This window comes from Candoia aspera, chromosome 15 (assembly GCF_035149785.1).
Source record: "Candoia aspera isolate rCanAsp1 chromosome 15, rCanAsp1.hap2, whole genome shotgun sequence".
NCBI lineage: Eukaryota > Metazoa > Chordata > Lepidosauria > Squamata > Boidae > Candoia > Candoia aspera.
The window spans coordinates 5645400-5668120 of NC_086167.1; the positions used below are offsets into that span (position 1 = coordinate 5645400).

Below are 22721 nucleotides of genomic sequence, written 5' to 3' on the forward strand. Positions count from 1 at the left end.
TCGAGGACCACCTGTATAGGGTAGATATCTATCTACCTGTAATGCTTTCATCAACTCAATACCGTTCAGTATCCAAGGAGCCTCCGCTGGTTAAGGGGCACTGAAGCCCAGCAGAGATAAATGGGTAAAAAAGCGCACAACAAGCATTCACAAACGCACGTGAACATTCATTCCCTGGGGTGAAATCGTCTTTATTTGCTCCGCACAGGCCCAGAGGCGTGCCAACCGCCGTTCAGCTCCAGCGGGAGCCCAGGAAAGCGGGGTCCCTTTGCGGCCGTGATCCCACCCACCACGGCCAAGCAGCCACATCCAAGACAAGCGGGGAGAACGGGGGCCCCAGTGCCAGCCCTGCACGCCTGCTCCCCCGCAGGCCCTTCGCGCGTGGCGTGACTCTGGGCCCCGCTCCCCCGCACCCCGACGCGGAAGGCCCGGCGAACTGAGCGGCCCGCCTTGGCCCGCTCGCTGGGTCGGTGGAGAGCGGCCGAGAGGCGGGCGGGCGCGCGGGCCGCCCCCGTCCCTCCCCCGCCCGCCCGGGTTGGCTGCCGCCGCCGCCCGCCCCGCGCCGCTTCCCGGCCAGGCCGCGCGCAGAGAGCGAAGATGGCGACGCGAGCGGGCGGCCTGCCGGCCCGGCGCCTGCCGCTGCTGCTGGCGCTGCGGGGCGGCGCCCCCGGCCCGGCCAGCCGCGGCCCCGGAGCCCGGTGAGCGCCCGCCGGCCCGCCCCGGTCCCTCCTGCGCGGGGACGGGCGGGGGAGGCCGGGCTTCCCGCGAGGGGCAGGGAGGTGGGCGAGCCGGCCCGGCAGGGCGCCCCGCGTCTGCCCCCCGCCGAGCCCTCCGCCGCTGCAGAAGGGCCGAGGCGGGCCCGGGACGCGTCGCCGGGGCTGCCCGCTTTGCCGAAGGCGCCCCAGGAAGGCTGGGCTCCGGAACCCGCTCGGCTGCTGCCTTCCCACGGGGCAGCTGAGCCCCGAACCCGCCGGCCCCACGCTCGCGTCGGGGGTCGTGCGAATCTGATCCCTGGGGTCATCCTGTAGGCCTCGGGCACGCCCAGAACGTGAGACCAGGGAGGAGTTCATGCAGAGGCTGGAGACCCTCCGGCTGGGATGGACCGAGGGGTCCTGGTCTGGGCAGGGGGGTGGACTAGAAGATCTCCAGGGTGCCCTCCAGCCCTGGGATTCCCCAGTTCTGAGGGGTCTTGCAAGGAGAGCAGCGGCTTGGGATTGACCAGGAGGTAGTGTCAGCTCTGAAGCCCTGCTGTCCTTGTCACTGGATCTGCAAAATCACATTTAAATCCTGCCTTTCGTTCAGAAGCTCAAGATGGGGTACCAGGTGTTCCCGCCTCCCGTTTCTCCCATGGTAACAACAACCCTGTGAGGTAGGCTATGTTGAGTGACTAGCTCAAAGTCAGTGAGCTTGCAGAACTGAAGGTGAACTAGAACTAGAACTCAGGTCTCCCTGGTGCCCGGTCAAATAGTGGTGTTTTAAACCTTAGCAATGCTGCTGTAAAGCCACCAGGCTGCTTTTAATGCAACGGGCAGGTTTGCACAATGCTCAGCAATGGTTTAGCTATGATTTGTGGAATAAACTATAATTCATAGGTTTGCATGGCGCTGTGCCATAAACCATGTCTTTCCAAACACAGACACGGGATTCGCACAATGGACTAATCCAGGATATGGTTTCTTTCGTTGGAACTTAATCTGTTGTGTGAACTCAGCTCAGCCATTGTGGTATGTAACAGATTCCTCCATCGCTTGCTGCGTTGTGCCATCTCCCATCTTTGCTCTGTTCTCTTTCTTTGGTACTTAGTTTATATAGGCCGCTGGGCATTGCCAGGTCAAGAGTTTGTGAATCGCTCTTCCCGTTCATGTCACACTGAGCTACAGTACATACCACGGCTTGCAGCTGATGGTGGCCCAAATCCTGGGAACCACGTTACATCTCAGCACATGATGTGACTTCTGCACAGTTTATTCCACAAACACAAAGTAAACCATGGCTTAGCCAGATGCTTGGCTCCTGGGGATGAGCGACTAGATCCCGCGGAGGGCAGGAAGGTAAAATGTTTGGGACACCCAGTTAGGACTCGGGATGGTTCTTCCTGCTTTAAAAGGAAGTTCCGCGTCTCCCGGTTTCGTTGCGTTCAGAAGTGCATCCAGGCTTCTATGTCAACCTGGCACTGGAGTGGCCCCCCCAGAGGGAAAGGCTTTGCTGCATCAGCTCCAGAGGATTGGAGGGCCCATCTCAGCCCCATTGCTGTTTGTTGCGGTCTTCCAGAGGTGCGACGGCCCTTGCGTTATTTTCCACCAGTTTTCGGGTACGGCGTTGCGAACCCTCGGGTGAATTTGGTTGTTTTGTTCCCTGCTGCTTTGAACTCCAGCAGCTGTGTTTTGAGTTTTTGCAGAAAATCCAGAGAGGGTTTCTGATGGTGAAAAAAAATGTTTCAGATGAATAAGAAAGGCAAATTCAGAACAGGCAGAGATGGAAAGGGATGGGTATCGTGCGGCGTACCATGAGCCAAAATGCAAATGGGGTGTAGCTGGGTTTAGCCAGGTTTGAATAGCATGCGAGGCTAAAGAACGGTGGACTGGTCTGGGGTTGCATTCACACAGCAGTCTGATTACTGACTAACCATGGTTTGTGGAATGAATCCAGGTGTTGTGGACCTGCGCTAGTCCCTAAATTAACTGCAAGAGCTGAATTAGCACAGCCCGCTAGGCGAACATGGAATGGTCTGATTTCTGGCTCAGGTTGCACACATGCAGCCCCTGTGTTCATTGAGGATTCAGTACCATGTGCCAACCCTGGATTAAATCAGTCCTGGTCCATGAAGCCATGGCCAGTATGGGACCAGCAGCACAATGCACTCTAGCTCTCGGGAAAGCACTGTTGTGGGCTCAGAGGAGACATAAGACAGCTTGCAAATTCTCAGCCACCTTTACACAAATGGGGTTTCTGTAAATGTGATGAGTTGGTTGATATCGCGCGCTGTGGTCTTTGGGGTGAACCCAGCAATGTCCGTTTGGAAATGGTGGCTGATTTGATTTAGTGTTTGTGTTTTAATTCTGCCCTCTCCTGAACTCCCCTGAGGGTTCAGTTTATGAGAAGTATGGAAATAACCACAAAACTAGTGTTTCTCAACTGTGGCCACTTGAAGATGCGTGGACTTCAGCTCCCAGAATTCCCCAGCCAGCAAAGCCTTGCTGGCTGGGGAATTCTGGGAGCTGAAGTCCACGCATCTTCAAGTGGCCACGGTTGAGAAACACTGTGCTACAGGAAAGGCAGGGTACAAATTGAACAGATAAATAAATAAAATACGAAATTGTCGCTTCGGCAAAAAAAAACTGAGGATGCTGGGTGATGGTGGTTTATTCTGAATGAACTGAGTAAAGCCAGGACAGACTTTGCTTGGTGTGTCAGTAGCCCTGCCAAGTCACCAGTCCCTTTGAAGAGCCAGCCACGCTAATACCCACAACGGAGGAGGAATGGTTGGTGAAGATGGCAGAATTTGCTGAGATGGCAAAATTGACTTGTTTGCTTAGGGAAAAGACAATAACTGCATTTGCCAGTGACTGGAAACCCTTTATGGGCCTTTTGCTGAAAACAGAAAAAAATGAACTTGTGATTATTTATTTATTTATTTATTTCTCGGGTTTCTAACACCGCCAATCTCCCCCCGAAAAGGGGGACTCTGGGCGGTTTACAATAATTAATGGATTTGATGATTAGAAAGGGTGGACTATGGAAAGAAAGGAGCCATGATGTAGCCTTAGAGGGAGAGGATGAAATAGAAATGCATTTATAATTGCTGTAAAGAAGATTGGACGCCACTTTATGCCTTCCTTTCTTTTTCTTTCTTTGCCTTTTTTTCTTTCCTTTCTTTTCTATTTACTTACCACTTCGACTTCCTTTTTTTCTTTAAACTTGCATTGTTTTTACTTAGTAAAAAAAAAACTCCTTCAAGAAAACTTAATTAAAAAAAAAAGAAAAGCCAGCCATGCTGAACTACAGGTCCCATCCCTCACCCAGCCAGCATGGCTGGTGGTGGTATGGCTGTGGGTGATGGGTGTTGTTGTCCAGCCCGATTGGAAAACATGCCTTTTGGGGGAATGGGAAGCCAGGAATAAGCCGCTTGCTATTGGGCAGTCGGGGAGGGTTGCTGACCAAGAAGAATCTCAGAGTAGCCGGTTGAAAAGATTGTTTACCAGCTATTTTCTGAAGTTAATGAATGACCAGGGTTGGGGCAAAGGTCTTGGTCAAATAAAACATGGGGGGGGAATGTTATTAGCAAAAGTTGATTGGTATATACTGCACCACCAATGAAGGAATATCTTTTGTCCTCGCAAGAAGTCAGCTTGTCTGACCCAAGGAGAGCAAATAGAGGGGGACCTGATTGTGTTTTTTTTTTTCAAGAAACCGTCCATATCCTACTGTTTCAGTCAAGTGTACAACAGCCCTACGAGGTGGCTTTGTCTCGTGAGCCCTGTTGCCTCACCTTGTGGTCCCCTTTCCCTGGAGGGTCTAAGGGTAGATAATGTGATCCTGCCCAGAACTTTTTTTTTTCTGGTTTTAACAATTCTTTCGTTAGGTTTTCCATATTTTCTTGCTTTCTGATCCATTGTATTATTTAAGTGCAGATTTCAGTGCAGTAATGTTTAGATCAGGGTTTCTCAACCTTGGCAACTTGAAGATGTGTGGACTTCAATTCCCAGAATTCCCCAGCCAGCATGTCCACACATCTTCAAGTTGATAAGGTTGAGAAACACTGCCTAGATGCATTTTGGAGCTAGAGGAGAACAAGTGCTGCCATGTATTCTGGCTGCTGAACCAAACATTGGCTGTGTCTTTGGTTTTGCCACAACAGGGACTAGAAACTTGAGTGGGGAGGATGTCCCAAATCCTGTAGATTTTTAGTGAGAATCTGGTAGGAATCAGATGATGCCTTATTTATTCTCCTGGTGAATCATATATTCTCCTTGAATACTTTGGAACAAAGAGGGAAGATTGTTTTAGCTGCTGGACAAAGTTTGTTGCTAAACGGTGTCCTGACATGTTGGAGTTTGCAGTGGTGAGGTGTGTCCTCTTGCCTTCTGGCACTGGGTTCATCTTCCAAAGCAGGAGCCCGTCGGCTGGCTCCTGGCCCTACTACCAAAACTCTCCCGAATCTTCACCAGGAAAAAGTAGAATTTGCTCTCTGCATCAAGCCAGCCTTTTCCCCAGGCAAATTCATACAAATCTTGCAAATCTCAAGGGGAAATGAACTAAGTGAGGACAAGAGATACCCTGTGTCCTAGTCCCTTACTCAGACATTGCCTTGGCACTGCAACAACAGGGGCTAGAAACTTGAGGGGGTTGTCCAAAACTATTTACTTAGGGAATTAATTCTTTTTTAAATTAACACCCCATCCTGCAACCAGAGGACAAATTAAGGTATTTTAGGAATAGAGAGGGTCCACTGGGAGCAATTAAATGGTGTAGAGGTTTTAGTGTCCTACTGTTGCCAGGAAATCCAAGTTCAAACCCCCATTCAGCAGCAAAGTTTGTTAGATTTCCTTAATGACCAGGCTGGTCCTCAGCCTGGTCGAATTTATAGAATTATTGATAGCATAAAGGAGGAAGACAGTTTGCTAAGCTTCAGCTTAGCCCTTCTTCAAACTCAGCTCAGTCTGCTTCCTCCCCAGCTGCACTGCTTTCACAGGCTCTTCCATATTTCCTTTTTGCCTCATGAGGACTAGAAGCATGATGCAAATTGCATGGAACATGCCTCCCTCAGAACTGAGTGGCATTCTGCAGACAGGCGTGTTTCTGGGAACCAATGCAGCGTTAGCCCAAAATCAGATCTCTGGCTCTGTTTGGTTTGGTTAAGATTTGCTGAGTTAAAGGTGCCAACTGGCACAGGGAAAGGGCAGCCAGCGAATCAAGTGGCGTGTGGGATCACCAGGCCCAGAATTCCCTGCGCTGCTGAATGAGGGCAGTAGGACTCGCGGCTTTTCATTCCTCTAGTTCAGCCTTTCTTCAACTTTTTGCTCTCAGGACCTCATTTTTAAAACTGACGGAGGACCCCAAAAGAGCTTTTGTTTGTATGGGTTGTATTTACCAATATTTACCATATAAAAAATTAAAATGGATGCATTCATAGTATATTTATTGATTGAATCATGAAAAATAGCAATATTAAACCCATGAGATATTAACATAAATGAAATATTTTATTGTAAACCGCCCAGAGTCCCTCCTTTTGGGGGGGAGATGGGCGGTGATAAAATTTGATAAAAATATTTTTTTCATTTTAAAAAATTAGCAAATAACAATAATGAGAAGAGTGACATTGTCGTACATTTTGGCAAATATCTTCAATATCTGGCAAATCTGATTTTGCAGACAGTGTCTTGGGGGAACCCTCCAGGGGTCCTCAAACCACACTTTAAGAAACATTGGTCTAGTTTGTTGCAGAAAAAACCATGATGTGATGCTGGATGAAAATCGTGTTAATGAAATCACATTCAGAACAGCCTAAAACAAGGAATAAATCACGTGGGCCCAATCTCAAAGGCTGGAAATACAGTTGTTTTTTCCCTGGAAAACTGAGTTCCATTTAAACTAGGTAGGCTCAGCAAAGGCTGGTGAATATTAACGAGGTTTTATAAAAGAATAGAATTGTGACCTGACTTTTGGACTGTGATATGGTGCAAATGTCCAGTCTAGGGAAATGGGGAGGGTGGTTCCTGGGTTTTAAGAGGAAAATTTCCTTGGTTTGTATAATTTTTATTGGAAGTTTTAACAGCAATAATAGGAACTAATACAAACTACAATAGAACAGAGAAAACAAAAAGGGAAAAGAGAAGTAAAAAACTAAAAGTGCAGTAAGAAAGAAAGTAGAAAAAAAGAGAAAGATATGAAGATATAAAGATATAAAGAAGTGGCTTCCAATATTCTTCACAGCAGTTATAAGTACAATTATGTTTTAACCTCTCTCTCTCAAGCTGCCTCACGACTCCCTTCTTTCTATAACCTATCCATCAAAACCAAAAAATCACAAGTTGATTTTTTTTTCGTTTTTACGCAAAAAGTCCAAAAGGGGTTTCCAGTCATTAATTGATTCATCATTTGTATTGCATGTTTTTACAGTAAGTTATTGCCCCAAAGTATGTCCCATACTTTATGCACTTGTATATATTGTTTTTGTGATCTTTATGCGACAAGGCTGCGTTCTGCCCTGCCGTACGAAACAAACAAAGCCATCGGTCCATGTAGATCTTGCCCTTTCTCTAATCAAAGACCTTAGTCCGTCCATCTCAGCAAGTTCTGTCAATTTCACCACGATTCCTCCGTGGCGGGCAATGCCACATCTTTCCATTTTCCTTGACTTAGAAGAGCATTTAGCGGCGTTCTCTGGAGTATACCGGAGAAACCTGGAGTGTGGAAGGGAGGGAAGTTTAGTTTTGGGGCTGTTCTGAAGATCCGGATTGTGTCTTTTGTTGTCAGCCAGCTTAGCTTCAAGAATCCTTGCACGGGGATCTGTAAATTCAGACTTCTGGTGAATCTACAAGAATGGGTTTGAATGAATCGACGGTTTAATTTTCTCTGTGTCCAAGGTGTTTCATTTAAAGGACGGGTACGTTTCACCTCCCAAATTCTGAATATAACCACTTGCTATGGGAGGTTATTTTGAGAAGGAGACATTAAGACTCTTCCTCGTAAATTCTTCTCCTGCAAAGGGGGTTGGATTGTGACATTTTGGACCTCAGGATCAAGATGTATAAAACCTTTTCAGGCAGTGTTTACCTGGCAACTGTGTCATAGTTGCCATAGGCGACCAGGCGGGTAGATATTTGCAAGGGGCTTGAGGTGACTTTGGTGTAAAACCAACAGCTTTGCCTTCTGCGCTTGCCGCTGTTCCAACTTCTCCCCTTTCTTCCAGAGGTTATTCCAAAAACAATGAAAGCAGCTGGTTTCGCTCCCTCTTTGTCCACAAGGTGGATCCCCGAAAAGATGCTCATTCCAATCTCCTGTCCAAGAAGGAGACAAACCACCTCTACAAGATCCAGTGTGAGTCTCCCCCCCATCTTTCTTTCCTGGGGCAGCTTCTGAATGATGTTCAATTGCACAGCGGCATCCCTAACTTCCTGGACACTCTCGGGCATCGTCTTCCCCTTGCTGTCGTCCTGTATCTTCACCGTTCCTTTTCTTCCAAAGCAAATCCCTTATGCAGGAAAAGTGGAATAAATATTCTCGGATGAGTTACATCAAAAGTCCTCCATCAGCGGGTGGGGTGTGCAGGGGAAATCTGAGGCTCGTTGGATGCTGTGAAAACTCAGGAATCTGGTAGCACCTTTTCTGGCTAACAGATTTTATGCAAAGGCAGAAGCTTTCAGGAGCTGTGGGTCACATCATCAGATGTTGTAAGGATGGAGAACCCAGAAGCAATGGCTAATTGCGACTGGATGCTCCACCCTTACACACCAGTGGGAACGAAGGACAGAGGAGAAACAGTGGAGGGGCAAGGGACGAGAAGAGAACAGCTAGCAACGATCCCATTCACAACGGAGGGCACGAGAAGCCACCATCACACAAACTGTCATGCAGATTAAGGTCGTCAAAAGCACCGAGAGGAAGGGGTGGGACAAAGGAAAGGCGGGATGCTTAAAGAGGGAGGCTGGAGGAAGTAAAACCCAGCCGTGGCTTTGAGGGAGCGAGATACAGATCTAATAAAGAACTTTGCATATCCATTGTGGCTTGTGCCATGAGTTTCTGGATTTAGATTTAAGATCAAGATCCTCACAGATGTGCAGAGTAGCTGGACTGATGTAGGATTTAGATTGGGAAAAGGAGGGAGAGGAGGATGATGATGATGATGATGATGATGATGATGATGATCCCAGAGTCGCTGGGAGTTGGGCAGCATATAAATTTAATTATCATCATCTAAATTTGTTGTGGCTACCCACTCCAGAAATCTCAGGGCTGCTTACCACATTGGACTAGATGGGTTATCTGCATAACCAGTTTGTTAAAAGGTGTACGCTTCATAAATTGGTAAGCATGATAAATTTAATACAGTACATAAATTTAATAAAACATATTAGCCTGAATCAGTGCTACCAGGCTCCAGATCTTTTGCCACCAGAGACTTAACGCAGCCCTCCTCCTACAACAGACGCCATGTCTAAATTTTCCTGTTTATGGCTGGCAGACTTTGTTCCATCTTGGCCAATATAGGAACCATAAGTCACCTAAATCACAGCCTGACCTTTTTCAAAATGCAGAAAGAACTTGGATTTCCGTAACTGTTCGCTATTAAAGCCAAGGAAGAAAAGTCGTAAGTTTCTAGCCCACCTCCCTACAGTCTGTAAAAAGGTCTCTCTTAAAAACTGAGCAAGAATTGTTGATTTTTATCCCTGAGATGGTTCTTTTAAAACTGGTTGTAATTTTTACTTGTAAAAAATTCTGTATTCTGGATCGAAGAGCAACATAGGAATAAAATAAAATCTCATCAAGGGAGTGTTCCTTCTGAACCTAATTTGGCTTCCTATTGGTCTGTAGAATTACACGTGTATATTAAACAGGTATTATATATTCATGGATTGGATGTTCTTCGGAGATAATCTGGATGTTGACGAGTCCTGTCGAACTCTGGCAGTGCCGTCAGTTGGCTGTTTCCCACTAAGTGAATTCACACGTTGCATTAAGCCCAGGTTTGTTGAATCCAAGTTTGTTGAATAAGCCGCAGCTGGTTGAGTTCACACCGCACGCTAAGCCAAAACCAAATGAATTAATGCTTTGTGCAGTATCCTTTGCAGAGTAGCTGTTTTCCCCAGCGCCGTGTTTTTCTAGAGAAAATTCAAAGTAAACTCCAGGCTGCCGATTCACTTGCTCTGAACTGGGCTGGGGTTAACTGCCTTGGGGTGGGACCCTTCTGCCTCTCTTCTTCCCGATCTTTCTCTCGTTTCAGTCCACAACGTGAAGCCCGAATGCTTGGATGCCTACAACAGCCTCACGTAAGGGCCTGTCCTGTTTTTTGTGCAAGGGTCTGGGATCAAGAAGAATTTGCAGGAAAAAAAAAAATTCCTTGCCTACCTGCCAGCTCTAAGAATGATATAGAAAAAAACAAAGCTAGAATTTCATCATGGGTTTTGCAACAAAATCTTGCAGCATTGTGTTCCCTGTTGAGTGAGCCAGACTGCTGTCCCGTTCCACAGTCAATATTCCACACCTACTAGATGTGTTCACTCCCCATTGGCGTATGTTGGGAAGGAGATATTCCCCCTTTATTTATTTATTTTTCTTAATGATGTTTTGATACTCAGTGTGTGTTTTCACTTGAAAATAGGTTTCCTCTAAGCCTGCAAAACCTTTTTTCTGAAAGGGTTACAGTAGTGTGCTTCTGATGGCTAGAGGGCAATGAGTGCAGGATGTGCTCTCTCTTAGGATATACAGTATAGAGGTAGTCCTCGCTTAACGACTGCAATTGGGACTGGAATTTCGGTTGCTAAACAAAGCGGTCCTTAAGCGAATCCAACCCGATTTTACACCCTTTTTGAGGCGGTCATTAAGCAAATCACCACAGGCATTAAGCAAACTGTGGCCATTAAGCGAATCACGCGGTTCCCTATTGATTCTGCTTGCCAGAAACTGGCTAGGAAGGTTGAAAATGACGATCATGGGACCATGGGACACTGCAACGGTCATAAATGCGAACCAGTTGCCAAGCACCCAAATTGTGATCACGTGACCATGTGGACGCTGCAAGGGTTATAAGTGTGAGGACCAGTTGCAAGTTGATTTTTTCAGCACCGTCGTAAGTCCAAACTGTCACTAAACGAATGGTTGTTAAGTGAGGACTACCTGTATTTATTTCTGAGCAGACAAGAATAACAAACAGTGGAAGATGTGATCATTTGCCCATGGGAAATAAATAATATCAGCCTTTGGTGTGCTCTCAGCAGCATGCAGAGCAGGGAGGGGTGTATTCAGCTGTTACCAGCAGCTCAATAAAATTCACCACCCCCTTACAAATGTTGCTGTCGGCCCCTCTGCTCATGCTGTGTCTTGCTTTGCAGGGAACAAGTCCTTCCCAAGTTGCATTCAGACACAGGGTATCCGTGTGACCTGGTTGGCAACTGGAATACTTGGTATGGCGAGCAGGACCAGGCAGGTGAGGAGGGGGGGGACTGATTTGAGGTGAGTGAAGGGCAGTGCAGTTTTGCACTGATTTTCACAGGAGAGTTAAGCAAAATAGGAACATTGCACCTGTGATAGTTTTAGTACTCAGGTTTAAAGACAGCATCCAGGGCCAAAAATGTACCCTTTGAAATGAACCATGGGAAAAAAGGAAGACTTTTGACCACCAGTGGTGGTAACTCAGCCCCAGTTGGAAGGGCTCTGGCTGAATTGGGGCTCCCCGTGTGCAAAGCGCTTGGCTTTCGCTCTTCCCCCTTCGGGTCCTTTCGAACTGTTGGCCGAACAGCCTCTGAGCCTCCTGTGAAATTGTGGGTGCTGGCGAAGGGGCGATCGGCATGGCCAAGCCTCTGATTTCCTTATTCCCAGTGGACTGCATTTGCATCCCGCTTTTATCCGCGTGCTGAGCAGGCTGCTTGCGTGGAGTCCCCCTTCAGTTTATCCCCTCACAACAGCCCTGGGAGGTAGGATTGGCTGTGTCCCCTGCAGGATTCAAGGTCCAGTTGGGGATCTGAACCGGAGTCTTCCACATCAGCCTTGCATCCTTCTGACTCCCGACGGTTTTCTATCCAGGTCAGACCCTAGAAGGGAGGCCGCCCCCATGGAGAGAAGTGGGAGAGGGCCAGAATGGAAACATCCCTTTTGCAAAGCCCAATGACAAGCATCCCTTTTGCAAAGCCCAGTGCTTTCCCACTTGCCATATTCACACAGTGCTCTAAACTAAGTCAGTCCTAATTGCCCCCACCCCCCATGCTAAGGTGGTGAAAGTTAACCTTGGTTTGGGTTGGTTTTTGGTTTTGTTTTGTTTTTTTAAGTTTTACAGTATAGGTAGTCCTCAACTTAAGACCACAACAGGGAGCGGACAATTCATCATTAAGTGAGGCATCATGTGACTGCCTCCAATTTCACAACATTTTTTGCGGCAGTCATTAAGTGAATCATGTGGTCATTAAATGAATCACGTGGTTCTCCATAGATTTTGCTTGTCAGAAGCTAGCTGAGAAGGTCTCAAATGGCAATTATGTGACTCCGGGACTCTGTAACCGTCGTAAATACAGGCTGGTTGCCAAGCGCCCAAATTTTAATCACGTGACTGCGGGGATGCTGTGACAGTCATAAGTGCAAGGACCAGTTGTAAGTCACTTTTTTCAGCACCATCGTAACATTGGGGAGTCGCTAAAGGAATGGTCATAAGTCAAGGACTCCCTGTAGTGTGTTATGCAAAGCCAGCCCCTCTTTAAGTCTGTGGAACCTCTGAAAGTGGGTTAAATCAATAACCAGACTGAAGGTGGGGCAACCCAGCCTAAGGCTGGCTTGTATTTTTTATCACCCTCTCTTTCGGGCTCTGTAAGAATACAAGGCCTCCTCTCTCTCTCTCTCTGCAGTGCATATCTGGAGATTCATCGGCGGCTACCCGGCCCTCATGGAGTGCATGAACAAGCTGAGGGAAAACCAGGTATTTGCGGTGCCCGATCACACCATGCCTTTGCTGGCGCAGCAGACGGTCGTGCTGCCGGACCGTCGTTGGCCAGGCAGTGTTGCGCAGCCAGGCGGTCTCCTCAAGAAGAGGCCGTGCAGCTGAGCGGCTAGAGCACTTCTCCGGCGTAACGCCCACCTTATGCGTTAGGACTCCAATGTCCAGAATGCCTGGCAAAACGCTGGCTCAGGAGTCTGGCGGCTGTAACTGCAGAACTCTCATGCCCCCCTTGCCCCCTCCCCAAATTTCAGCCTTGATGCAAGAGAAACGGGGGTGGTCTTAGCTGCCCGAGGAGCAATTGTCTGGATTAAATGCAGTGGTGTCTGCCGAGTACGGTCAAAAAAGTCAAGATGGTGGCCATGCCGACGCAATCAAAGCTCCACTTGTTTTTTTGTGTGTGGTGGTTTGATTGCACTGTTGTGGGGTGCCATCTTGGCTGTTTTAACCATACCCTGTGGATACCCTTGACTGGGTGTAAATCGTTTGATTTAAATTAAAATCAGCCCTAGGTTTTGTCCTGCCCAGTTTTGGGCTGGTGTGGATGCAAACATTGGCCTAAAAGACTGCTCTTCCCTGCATGAGGCTAATCCGTGTTGGAATTCTAGGCTGCACCAAGTTGGCCACCCCAGTGCTTAGTGGGTTGAAAGCAAAGCGTCACCAAGTCTGTGGTGCCTTTGTGGATGCACCCATTTAATTTTCTTGGCAACAGAAGATTACAGGAAGTACTGAAATCTGTCAGTGCCTCCTTCTGGAATCTTTTATTTTAGCTTAAAAGGTAAAGATATCCTGCCTCGAGATGGCCTTTTGATTGATTCCATGCCATCGAGTCACTGTCGACTCTTAGCGACCACAAAGATAGACCTTCTCCATGATGATCTGCCCCTAACCTGGTCCTTCTGGTCTCCCAACTGGTCCACTCGTTGCCACTATGAGTCCCTCCCCCTTGCTGCCGGTCCTCCTCTTCTTCCCTCTCCTTCCACCTTTCCCAGCATCAGGGCCTTTTCCAGGGAGCCGCCAGGCCTTTGCATAAGGTGTCCAAAGTAGGATAATTTGAGCCTGGCCGTTTGTGCCTCGAGGGAGAACTCTGGGCTGATTTGTTCGATGATCCACGTGTTTGTTTTCTTGGCTCTCAGAAATCTTCTCCAACTCTAAAGTTCAAAGGTGTCAATACTTTTCCTACCCTGCTTCTTTAAAATCCAACTTCCGCTTCCATAGAGCGTCACAGGGAATACCACGACTTGCACAGTTCTGATCTGTGCAGGTGCCGAATGGACCAGTGTTTCTCAACCTTGGCAGCTGGAAGATGTGTGGACTTCAACTCCCAGAATTCCCCAGCCAGCCTTGCTGGCTGGGGAATTCTGGGAGTTGAAGTCCACACATCTTCCAGCTGCCAAGGTTGAGAAACTCTGGTATAGACCCATCACGGCATCTCAACCTCTTTTCCAAGTCCTTCATGGCTGCTCTGCTGAGTGCTAGTCTGCAGCGTATTTCTGGACTGCTGGTTCCTTTACTGTTGATAAGATGTCCTAGTGGTCTCCCATCCAAAGACTAACCTAGTGGCCTTGCTTAGTTTCTGAGCCCACAAGAGGCTCTCCAGGTTCTGCCACCCACATCCAATTGGTTTGCATTTATTTTACATAAGTATGCCCCCCCCCAGGTTATAATGTTGAGTCTGCAAAGCCCAGAGTACTGTGCATTCTCTCTAATGCCCACCTCTTGCACACCTGCACGCCCACCCACCGGCTTTTCTCCCGGCCCCACCCTTCCAACCTTCTTGGGCGTTGGTGGATACTTGATTTAGAATTCTACCGGTGCCATCCATTAATTTCGTTCTCTGTTTGTTTCTCTTAACTCTGATTCTCAGGCTGTCTTTAGGGTTCTTACGTGTTTCTGCTAATGTGCAATTTCACACTGCTTGATAGAACTTACCCTGAAAAGGCAACGTGCGCATCTTTTGCTGGAGAAAGTCTTTCTAAGGGACAGTGGAGAATGATGAGGCCCCCCTGGTGCCATTTTAATTTTTTTTTTAAATCGCCAATTTTTGGAGATACCCCCTACTGACATACATTCGAGGTGGGGACCCACTGAAATGCTTTTGACTATGGCTCTAGAGCAGTGTTTCTCAGCCTTGGTAGCTTGAAGACATGCGGACTTCAACTCCCAGGATTCACTAACCAGCATGGGTGGACTTCAACTCTCAGAATTCTGGGAGTTGAAGCCCACGCATCTTAAAGTTTCGGAGGTTGAAGAACACTGCTCTACAGAATCAATTCCACCTTAAGTCACAGAAGCCCTATGGGCCAGTCAGTCCTCACTCAGCCTACCTTACAGGGGTGTTGTTCAAGGGAAATGGGAAGAGGGAACACTATTCATGCCCTCTTGAGCCCCCTTGAACTCCTGAATGAAAGATGGGATGCCCGTCAAATCAGTAAATGAGTAAATTCTGCATTCCAAGTATCCTGTCTTAATACAAGCGCTAAAGTAAAGGGTAAAGGTTTCCCTTGACGTAAAGTCCAGTCGTGTCCGACTCTAGGGGGCGGTGCTCATCTCCGCTAAGAACCTGCCTAAAATTGTGGACTTTCATAATGGAGTTGCAGCTGCCAGCCTTGTTTTGCCATGTCTCCCGGCTAATTTCCCCAGACCATTTTTGACTCCCAGAGAACGACAGTCATCCGGCCGCCTCCTTTCCACCGCCTGGATCTTCCATTCTTCTCTTCCGGCAGGAATATTTGGAATTCCGCAAGGAGAGGAGTAAAATGCTCCTTTCCCGAAGGAACCAGCTGCTCCTGGAGTTCAGCTTTTGGAACGAGCCTCTGCCGCGAGCCGGTCCCAACATCTACGAGCTGAGAACGTACAAGCTGAAGGTGCGCCCCATCTGCGTGGGTGGGTGATGCCCCGCTGGGTGACCCCGCCTCCCTTCTCTCGGAGTACTTTGGGGTGGGGTGCAGTCCTTGGAAAGAAAGAAAGAAAGAAAGAAAGAAAGAAAGAAAGAAAGAAAGAAAGAAAGAAAGAAAGAAAGAAAGAGTGGGGTAGGGGCTGGCTTTTGGGTGCTTGTTTTAAAAATAATTTTATTAAAAGTTTTAATGGCAATAGTAAAAGTCAATACAAAGTAAACAAGAAAAGAAAAAAAATAGAGCGAATAAAAGGTGCTAGAAAACAAGAAAGAAAGAAAAAATAGCAAAAGAAGCGAAAAAACCCTCAGAAAGTGACTTCCCACCCTCATCACGAGAAGCATAAACAATTTTACTATGGCTTCACCTCCTCTTATTTAGCAGATAGAAAACTCTTCCCGCTATAGCTTAACTCCTAACTGTAGGCAAATCCAATAAGTAATGTCTTCTCCAATCCAGGTATCAGCAAAAAGTCCCAACAGAGCCCCAAAATAATAACATTAATTAACAAATGTAAAATGATTCCGTAGCTCAATTCTTAACTATAAGCAAATCCACATTTAGAAAGCATAAAGTGGCTCCAATATCCTAGTATAGGTAGTCCTCAACTTATGAGTACAATTGGGACCAGAACGTCCGTTGCTAAGCAATGTGGTCATTATATGCCTGATTTTATGACCTTTTTTGCCATGGTCGTTAAGTGAATCACACAGTTGTTAAGTAAATCACGTGGTTCCCATTGATTTTGCTTGTCAGGAATTGGCTGGAAAGGTCACAAATGGTGATCACATGACCCTGGGACTCTGTGACTGTCATAAATACAGGCCAGTCACCAAGCACCCGAATTTTTATTGCAGGAACACTGCGACAGTCGTAAGTGTGAGGACCTGTTGTAAGCCATTTTTTCAGCACCGTCATAACTTTGAACAGTCGTTAAACAAATCGTCATAAGTCGAGGACTACCTGTATGAACAAAAGACTGAAATTTAACATGACAAAGAAGGACAATTTCTGCTCTTTGGTGCTTTTTAAATTATAAAAAGCAAGATTTTTTTAAAAATTAAAGTTAGATGTGGCGGGAAGGGTGGTGACATCTCTGGTCAGGGAGGTCTGCCCAGGTCTTCTCAAATGTTTCCGTGTGGGAGACGGTGGCCTCATTCTGTCCTAGCTCACAAAGCATCCCAGGAGATTGCCAAAAGATTTTTAAAAAGCCTGGCTTAGCGTACCATTTCCAGCTCCATTTCAGCTCAGAAAAATCACCCAAAATGGCCACAGCAAAAGGCAGCTATTTTGGGGTTACTTTGGCTCAACATCAAGGTGGGAATGGGTGCATCAGGCTGCCCAAGGCAAAGCACATTGATTTCCCATTTCCAAACACCCCCAAAATGGGCCCACATGCTTTGCCCCCTTCCACTTAGAGCTCTCAGGGGTGGGTCCCAGTTGAGAAATGGCTGTCCAAAACAAACCTTTGCTTTTCCCGCTGCTGGATTTTCCTTCGGCTGTCAAACCATTTTCCTACAAAAGCACAGCTTGCTCTCTAATGTGCACAAGCTTCCTGGTGATGCTCAGGTCTGCAGACAGCATTGCCCTCTGGGTGAATTTTGAATCAGGACAGGCTGGAGGCAGGCTTGAAATATCCCTTTATTTCCTCATCCTTTCTCCTAAAGGCTTGGATCTGCCAATTCGGTGCCAGGAATCTTTGAAATCATTTCTGCAATCTCTTCTTTCTCTTTGACTTTCAGCCCGGGACCATGATTGAGTGGGGAAACAACTGGTAAGTGGAAAGCAGTTCAAATATTTTTGAAGTGTCTTCACTCCAAAAGTCAGTGTTGAAGAGAAAGTGGTGGATTCCCTTGTGGGCCCCTAAGGAAAAAAAAAAATTCAATCCACAGCTCCCACAGAGCAAAACGATGTCTAGTTTTGTTCCTTTTTCTCTTTCTTGGAACCAGAGATAATTAACAAATTTAGATCATCTGTAAGTAGGGATATTTTGCTGGCTGAGTTGTGTCCTTTCCTGGATGGTTTGGAACTACAATACCTAGAATTCCCAGCTAGGTTGAAGGAGGCTGTTCTCAACCTTGTTACTCCAAGAGGGATGTTACAATCTCCTCAAAGATGGAAGCCGAGTGATCCCAGCAAGAAAAGATCATAGATTTGTTTAGCGGGGAAAACAAGGTTGATGGGTTCAGGACCCCTAAGCCTAAAGACTTGCTTGCTTTGGAGCAGAGTGAAACCCATACACTGAAATTCTGCTATAATTCATAAATACCTACACAAATAAGATGCCTTGGAACCATTTTTTTCTGGAGCTTGTCCCCCCACAGTGCTGTCTTGGGACCCAGAAGTGGTAAAATGGCTTCCGCATAAAGCGATGCTTGCTTTAGGCATCTTCAGCTCTGCCGTTTTGGGGTGCCCATTTTGGATATCTTTGACCTGCTGCAAGAAAAGTGCTAAACAATTTACTTTATTCTAATAAGAACTGGGGAGTTTTCCCCCTAAGGGAGCAATCCAAGTAGTCTTGAGCAAGGAGATGGATTTCTCTCTACGGGTAGTCCTTGCTTAACGACCACTCGTTTAACGACGGTCCAAAGTTACGATGGCCTGAGAAAAAGTGCTTTATGACCATCACAAAACGTCACTCCACCCCTGCAGTCACATGTTCACAATTCGGGCACTTCGTGGCTGGCTCGCATGCACAGCCAGTTGCGACGTCCTGCAGTCACAGGATCATGATTTGCAACCTTTTCCAGCAAAAAACGTTCATTGAGGAAGCTGGATCCACTTAATGACCATGGCGATTTGCTTACCAACCCATGATTCACTTGAAGACTGTCATAAAAATGGTTGTAAAATTGGGTCCGGCCACGTGGTAACTCACTTAACGACTGCAACATTTAACCAGTTTTCCAGTCCCTATTGTGGTTGTTAAGTGAGGACTACCTGTATCAGGTTTCTCTCCAACAAGCTGGGCTGCAATAAATAAAGGCACACAAAGATACAAGAACATATGATTTATTGTAGAAAAGCTAAGAAGCCATTACTTAAGAATTCCAGCAACTGCACATGTCAGATGCAAGTCTATTTATATTGTAATAGGCATTCAGATCATGCCCCTCTTTCTCCCGTCAGCTCTCTGTCAAAGAGTAGAAACGAATCTCTTTTGAACAGGAGGGCGTTTCCATCAGTTCCTCCTTTTGGTAACTGCCAGATCTGGTATCGAGGCTGTTTGCTTTTCACCGTGTGAGAACTAACTTTCACAGGCTCAACACCGTGGAAACAGGCAGTAATATTTATTAGTGTCTGTTTCTTCATCTCTCGCTTCCTCTGTTGGCGCAGGGCTCGGGCAATCAAACATCGTCAAGATAACCAGGAAGCGGTGGGCGGCTTCTTCTCCCAAATTGGAGAGTTATACATTGTACATCACTTGTGGGGTAGGTAGCCTTGAAACACACAAATGTGTTCGTTTCTGTTTCTTTGTCCTGTTGGCTGGCTTCATCCATCACACTGAAAACAGATTTGGAGAACCAGCTATTGTGCCCAGGTTTACAAACGCCTGGATGTACTTCGTGCTCCTGTGCAAAACCAGGCAGTGGCCAAGTTTCCCACAACATGCTAGACTAAGTTACAATGGTGGTTTAGTACATTATGGAGACCCCGTCATTGTCTTAGCAAGACATTTGAGTCAAGCTGTCACATAAGCCATCTTATGTATTTTATTTGGGGGAAGTTACATGTCTTATGTACAGTACCTAGGTTTAGGATTTAATGCAGCCTTTCTCAACTGTGGTTCCGCTAGGAGGCCTGCAAGAGACTGTGAGGGAGAAAAAAACATTGGTTTTTGAATTTTACGTACTGTACAATGCTAGCCCTCACAGGGAATGTTTACATCTGCCAGGGTTCCCTGAGACTTGAAAATTAGCTCAAGGGTTCCTCCAGGATAAAAGGGTTGAAAAAGGCTGTATTGTGCGAACCCAGCCAAATTGCCTAAGGTCTTAGTGCAATGCGAGAGCCCAGACATTTCAGTGTTTGGTTCCCTGATGTTGACAGTGCCCTTGTGTGTGCACACACACATGCTCACCCATCGTATCAACAGACATCTCCCCCATGCTGTGGAACACACTGGATCTCGTACAGACGTGCTCGCTGATTCCGGTTTGCTTCAGCCAACATTTCCAGCTTGGGGTCCTCCAGAAGGGTCTGATTTTGGCTCCCGCGGTCCCAGCCAACCTGAGCTTACCAATTTCAGCTGGGGACTGTAACCCCGAATGGTGGCAGTGGCATCCATTCACTTTCCATCAGACCGTATGAAAGAGTCTGTTGACTGGCAATCTTCTTACAAGGTATTTTTGTTGGTTTGTAGCCTACAGAGACCTGCAATCTCGAGAGGAGACGAGGAACGCTGCCTGGAGGAAGCGAGGATGGGATGAAAACGTTTATTACACAGGTCAGACATCTCGATGAGGGGTGCTGGAATTTGGATGTTCTTATTCAGCCTTTCCCAGCCTGGGTGTCTTCTGGGTGACTGGGTGTCAGTTCCCCAAATTTTCCAGCCATCCCTGGATGAAACAATCTCTAGACCCCTTTTTACAAGTTCAAAAATTGCATCCCCGTTTCGACCAGTGATGTCATTGGATACTCCGGTAGCATTCGAAGGAGAGCAGCAATAACAAGAAGGATAATTCCTCTCCTGGTTTCCCAGCCTGCCAACAAGTCAACCTTAATTGTTGTGCAGCAAATGGAAAAATGGAGCTGTGTTTACCCCCTCTAAAATCAATCCCCACCTTGAAATAACACTACAGGTAGGCCTTGCTTAACAATCGTTTATTTAACAATGGTCCAAAATTACAATGGCCTTGGAGAAAGTGCTTTATGACCTACACTCACACTGACGACTGTCACAAACCGTCGCAACACCCTCGCAGTCATGTGATCGCATTTGGCAGCTGGTTTGCATTTACAACCAGTTGCAGCATCCTGCAGTCACGTGATCGCAATGTGTGACCTATTTTGCCTGTTTCCGGCAAAAAATGTTCATTGGGGAACCTGGATTCTCATAATGGCTGCGGTGATTCGCTTAACGACTTATTTATTCTGACAGCGATCCAGCTTTGGCTGGGTAGGCCATGAATCTTGGGCCTGTGAAACCAGAGCCCTCTCCAAGCTACCCAGGCTTTGCTTGGATAATCTGGCTGTCAGAAGTGAGGCTTGATAGCAGTCCAGTTATGTATACCTAAGATCCTGCCCCCAGGCTGGATTGCTTTCTGAACTCGTTCCCGCTCTGCCTGGACAAACTCGATAGCAGGCTTAATCCAGGTGGAGTAGGAACTTGGTTTGACAGGGCGCCAGCTTTGCGTAGCCAATCATGATAGATTGCACAAATGTGTACACAAAACTAGGAATTGGTCAGACCAGGCTTCTGCTCCGCCCGGACAAGCCAGCTGTCAGCAGCTCCAAGGGGGGTTGCACCCCACAGTTTGAGGTCCTCTGTTCCTAGATTGAGGAATAGCAATCTTCAGAAAATTCTCCACTTTTAAATACAGGTAGTCCTCGCTTAACAACCACACTAGAGACCAGAATTTTGGTTGCTAAGGAATGCAGTTGTTAAGCAAGGCACCACGTGACCAGACCCAATTTTACAACCATTTTTGCGGCGGTCATAAAGCGAGTCACCATGGTCGTAAAGTGAATCGTGATAGTTGCAAAGCAAATCAATTGTTTCCAACTTATTTTTCGGGTCAGAAGCCAGCTGGGAAGATTGCAAATCACAATCGCGTGACCATGGGACGCTGCAAACAGTCGTGAATGCAAGCCGGTCGCCAAGCACCCAGATCACGATCACATGATTGCGGGAGTGGTGTGACAGTCGTAAATAACTTTCTTAGCCCCGTTGTATCTCTGAACTGTTGTTACATGAACGGTGATTAAGCGAGGACTGCCTGTATTCGGCATCCATGAACCAGAGGGACAGTGGGTGTTCCCTGTTTGCCAAGGGTGTCTCAAGTTGGGTGCTGAGAACAACGAGGGACAGTCTCACTCAGTGACTCTCTGAATGTCCTTCTGTGTTTGCAGTTCCTCTGGTTCGAAGCATGGAATCTCGGATCATGATTCCCTTGAAGATTTCACCGTTGCAGTGACGCTGCCTTCCCCGGGCAGCACAAGCCGCAGCTGTCACACGGGGAAAACAAATGTTACATTTCCTCCCCGGCCCCCTGCCCTGAAATGATCTGTGTTACTTCCTGTCCTTCTGCCCTTTCCTTTTCTGCTTTGGTAAGAGAGATCTGTCCTTTTTCCCTTCCACCTTTCCTTCCTTCCAACCTCCAGCCTGTTGATTTCCCGTGTGCTGGACCTGCGAATGCTTGGCTTGCGCTCCAGAGGGAGAGGAGAATCATGTATTGGATGGGTGGCCGTTGACACGATGAGAGCTGGGCTCGGTGCCTGCTGCGGATGCTGGAACGAGGGGGTGAATGCTTTTAAAGATTTTTGCAGCAGATTCTCTTGCCGAGCGTCCAGCCTCTTCACTGCAGGGGGAAGGTGAGCCCTCCACCCTCGCTTAGTGGAACAAGCATTTTGACATCTGGAAGTATGTATGTGGGCCTGCTGTGGCTGCGGATGCCTTTGGCAGGCGTGTGAGATTTAGTGACTTAAAGAGAATGTGCTTGATGATGATGATGATGATAATAATAATAATAATAAAAAGGTCTGCTTTTGAAGGACCGTGTAACCTGCCTTACTGCACATGCCATTAAACGTTTAATATACTAATCTGGGTGCATTGCAAGGACATGCGTTGTGCTTGAGAGCTTGAGGGAGAAGGGGCTTTAAGTATTGAAGGCGCAACCGAGGGGTCCTTCTGTGCCGCGAGTGTTCTTGGAGCTGACAGGATGTGGGGGCTGAATCTGCACTCACATTAAGCCAGGTTTATTTTAACTCTGGTTTGAGTAACTTCAGTGGGTCAGTTTCATCATCATGCTACTTGCCCATCATGGAGAGTATCCAGATGTTGAGGCTGAAGGTTCCTGGATTTTTACACCTCTCACCCCTGAGCTTTGGAAAGGCTGGATATCCATCCTGCTGTTCACTGTTAGGATAAACAATTTTATGGGAAGGAGGGAAAAAGAAGGAAGACAGGATTTAAGAGGAAAGGAGAAGCAAGGTAACTCAATAGAGTTTACCTCAACTCT

General features: G+C 47.1%; 2 protein-coding genes across 2 annotated transcripts in view; one reads left to right on the forward strand and one right to left on the reverse strand.

Annotated features, from left to right (window-relative positions):
* The window catches only part of TBC1D10A (TBC1 domain family member 10A), a 470628-nt gene that overhangs the window by 217392 nt on the left and 230515 nt on the right, over positions 1–22721 (reverse strand). The gene's annotated exons all lie outside the window — the stretch shown is intronic.
* On the forward strand, positions 594–22233 carry NIPSNAP1 (nipsnap homolog 1). The gene is made up of 10 exons (XM_063315730.1): positions 594–698; positions 7916–8043; positions 9947–9992; positions 11055–11149; positions 12558–12628; positions 15373–15513; positions 17283–17314; positions 18877–18971; positions 19901–19984; positions 21610–22233. Exons 1-10 carry the CDS (start codon positions 598–600, stop codon positions 21672–21674), a joined length of 858 nt encoding a protein of 285 aa, XP_063171800.1. The 5' UTR covers positions 594–597; the 3' UTR covers positions 21675–22233.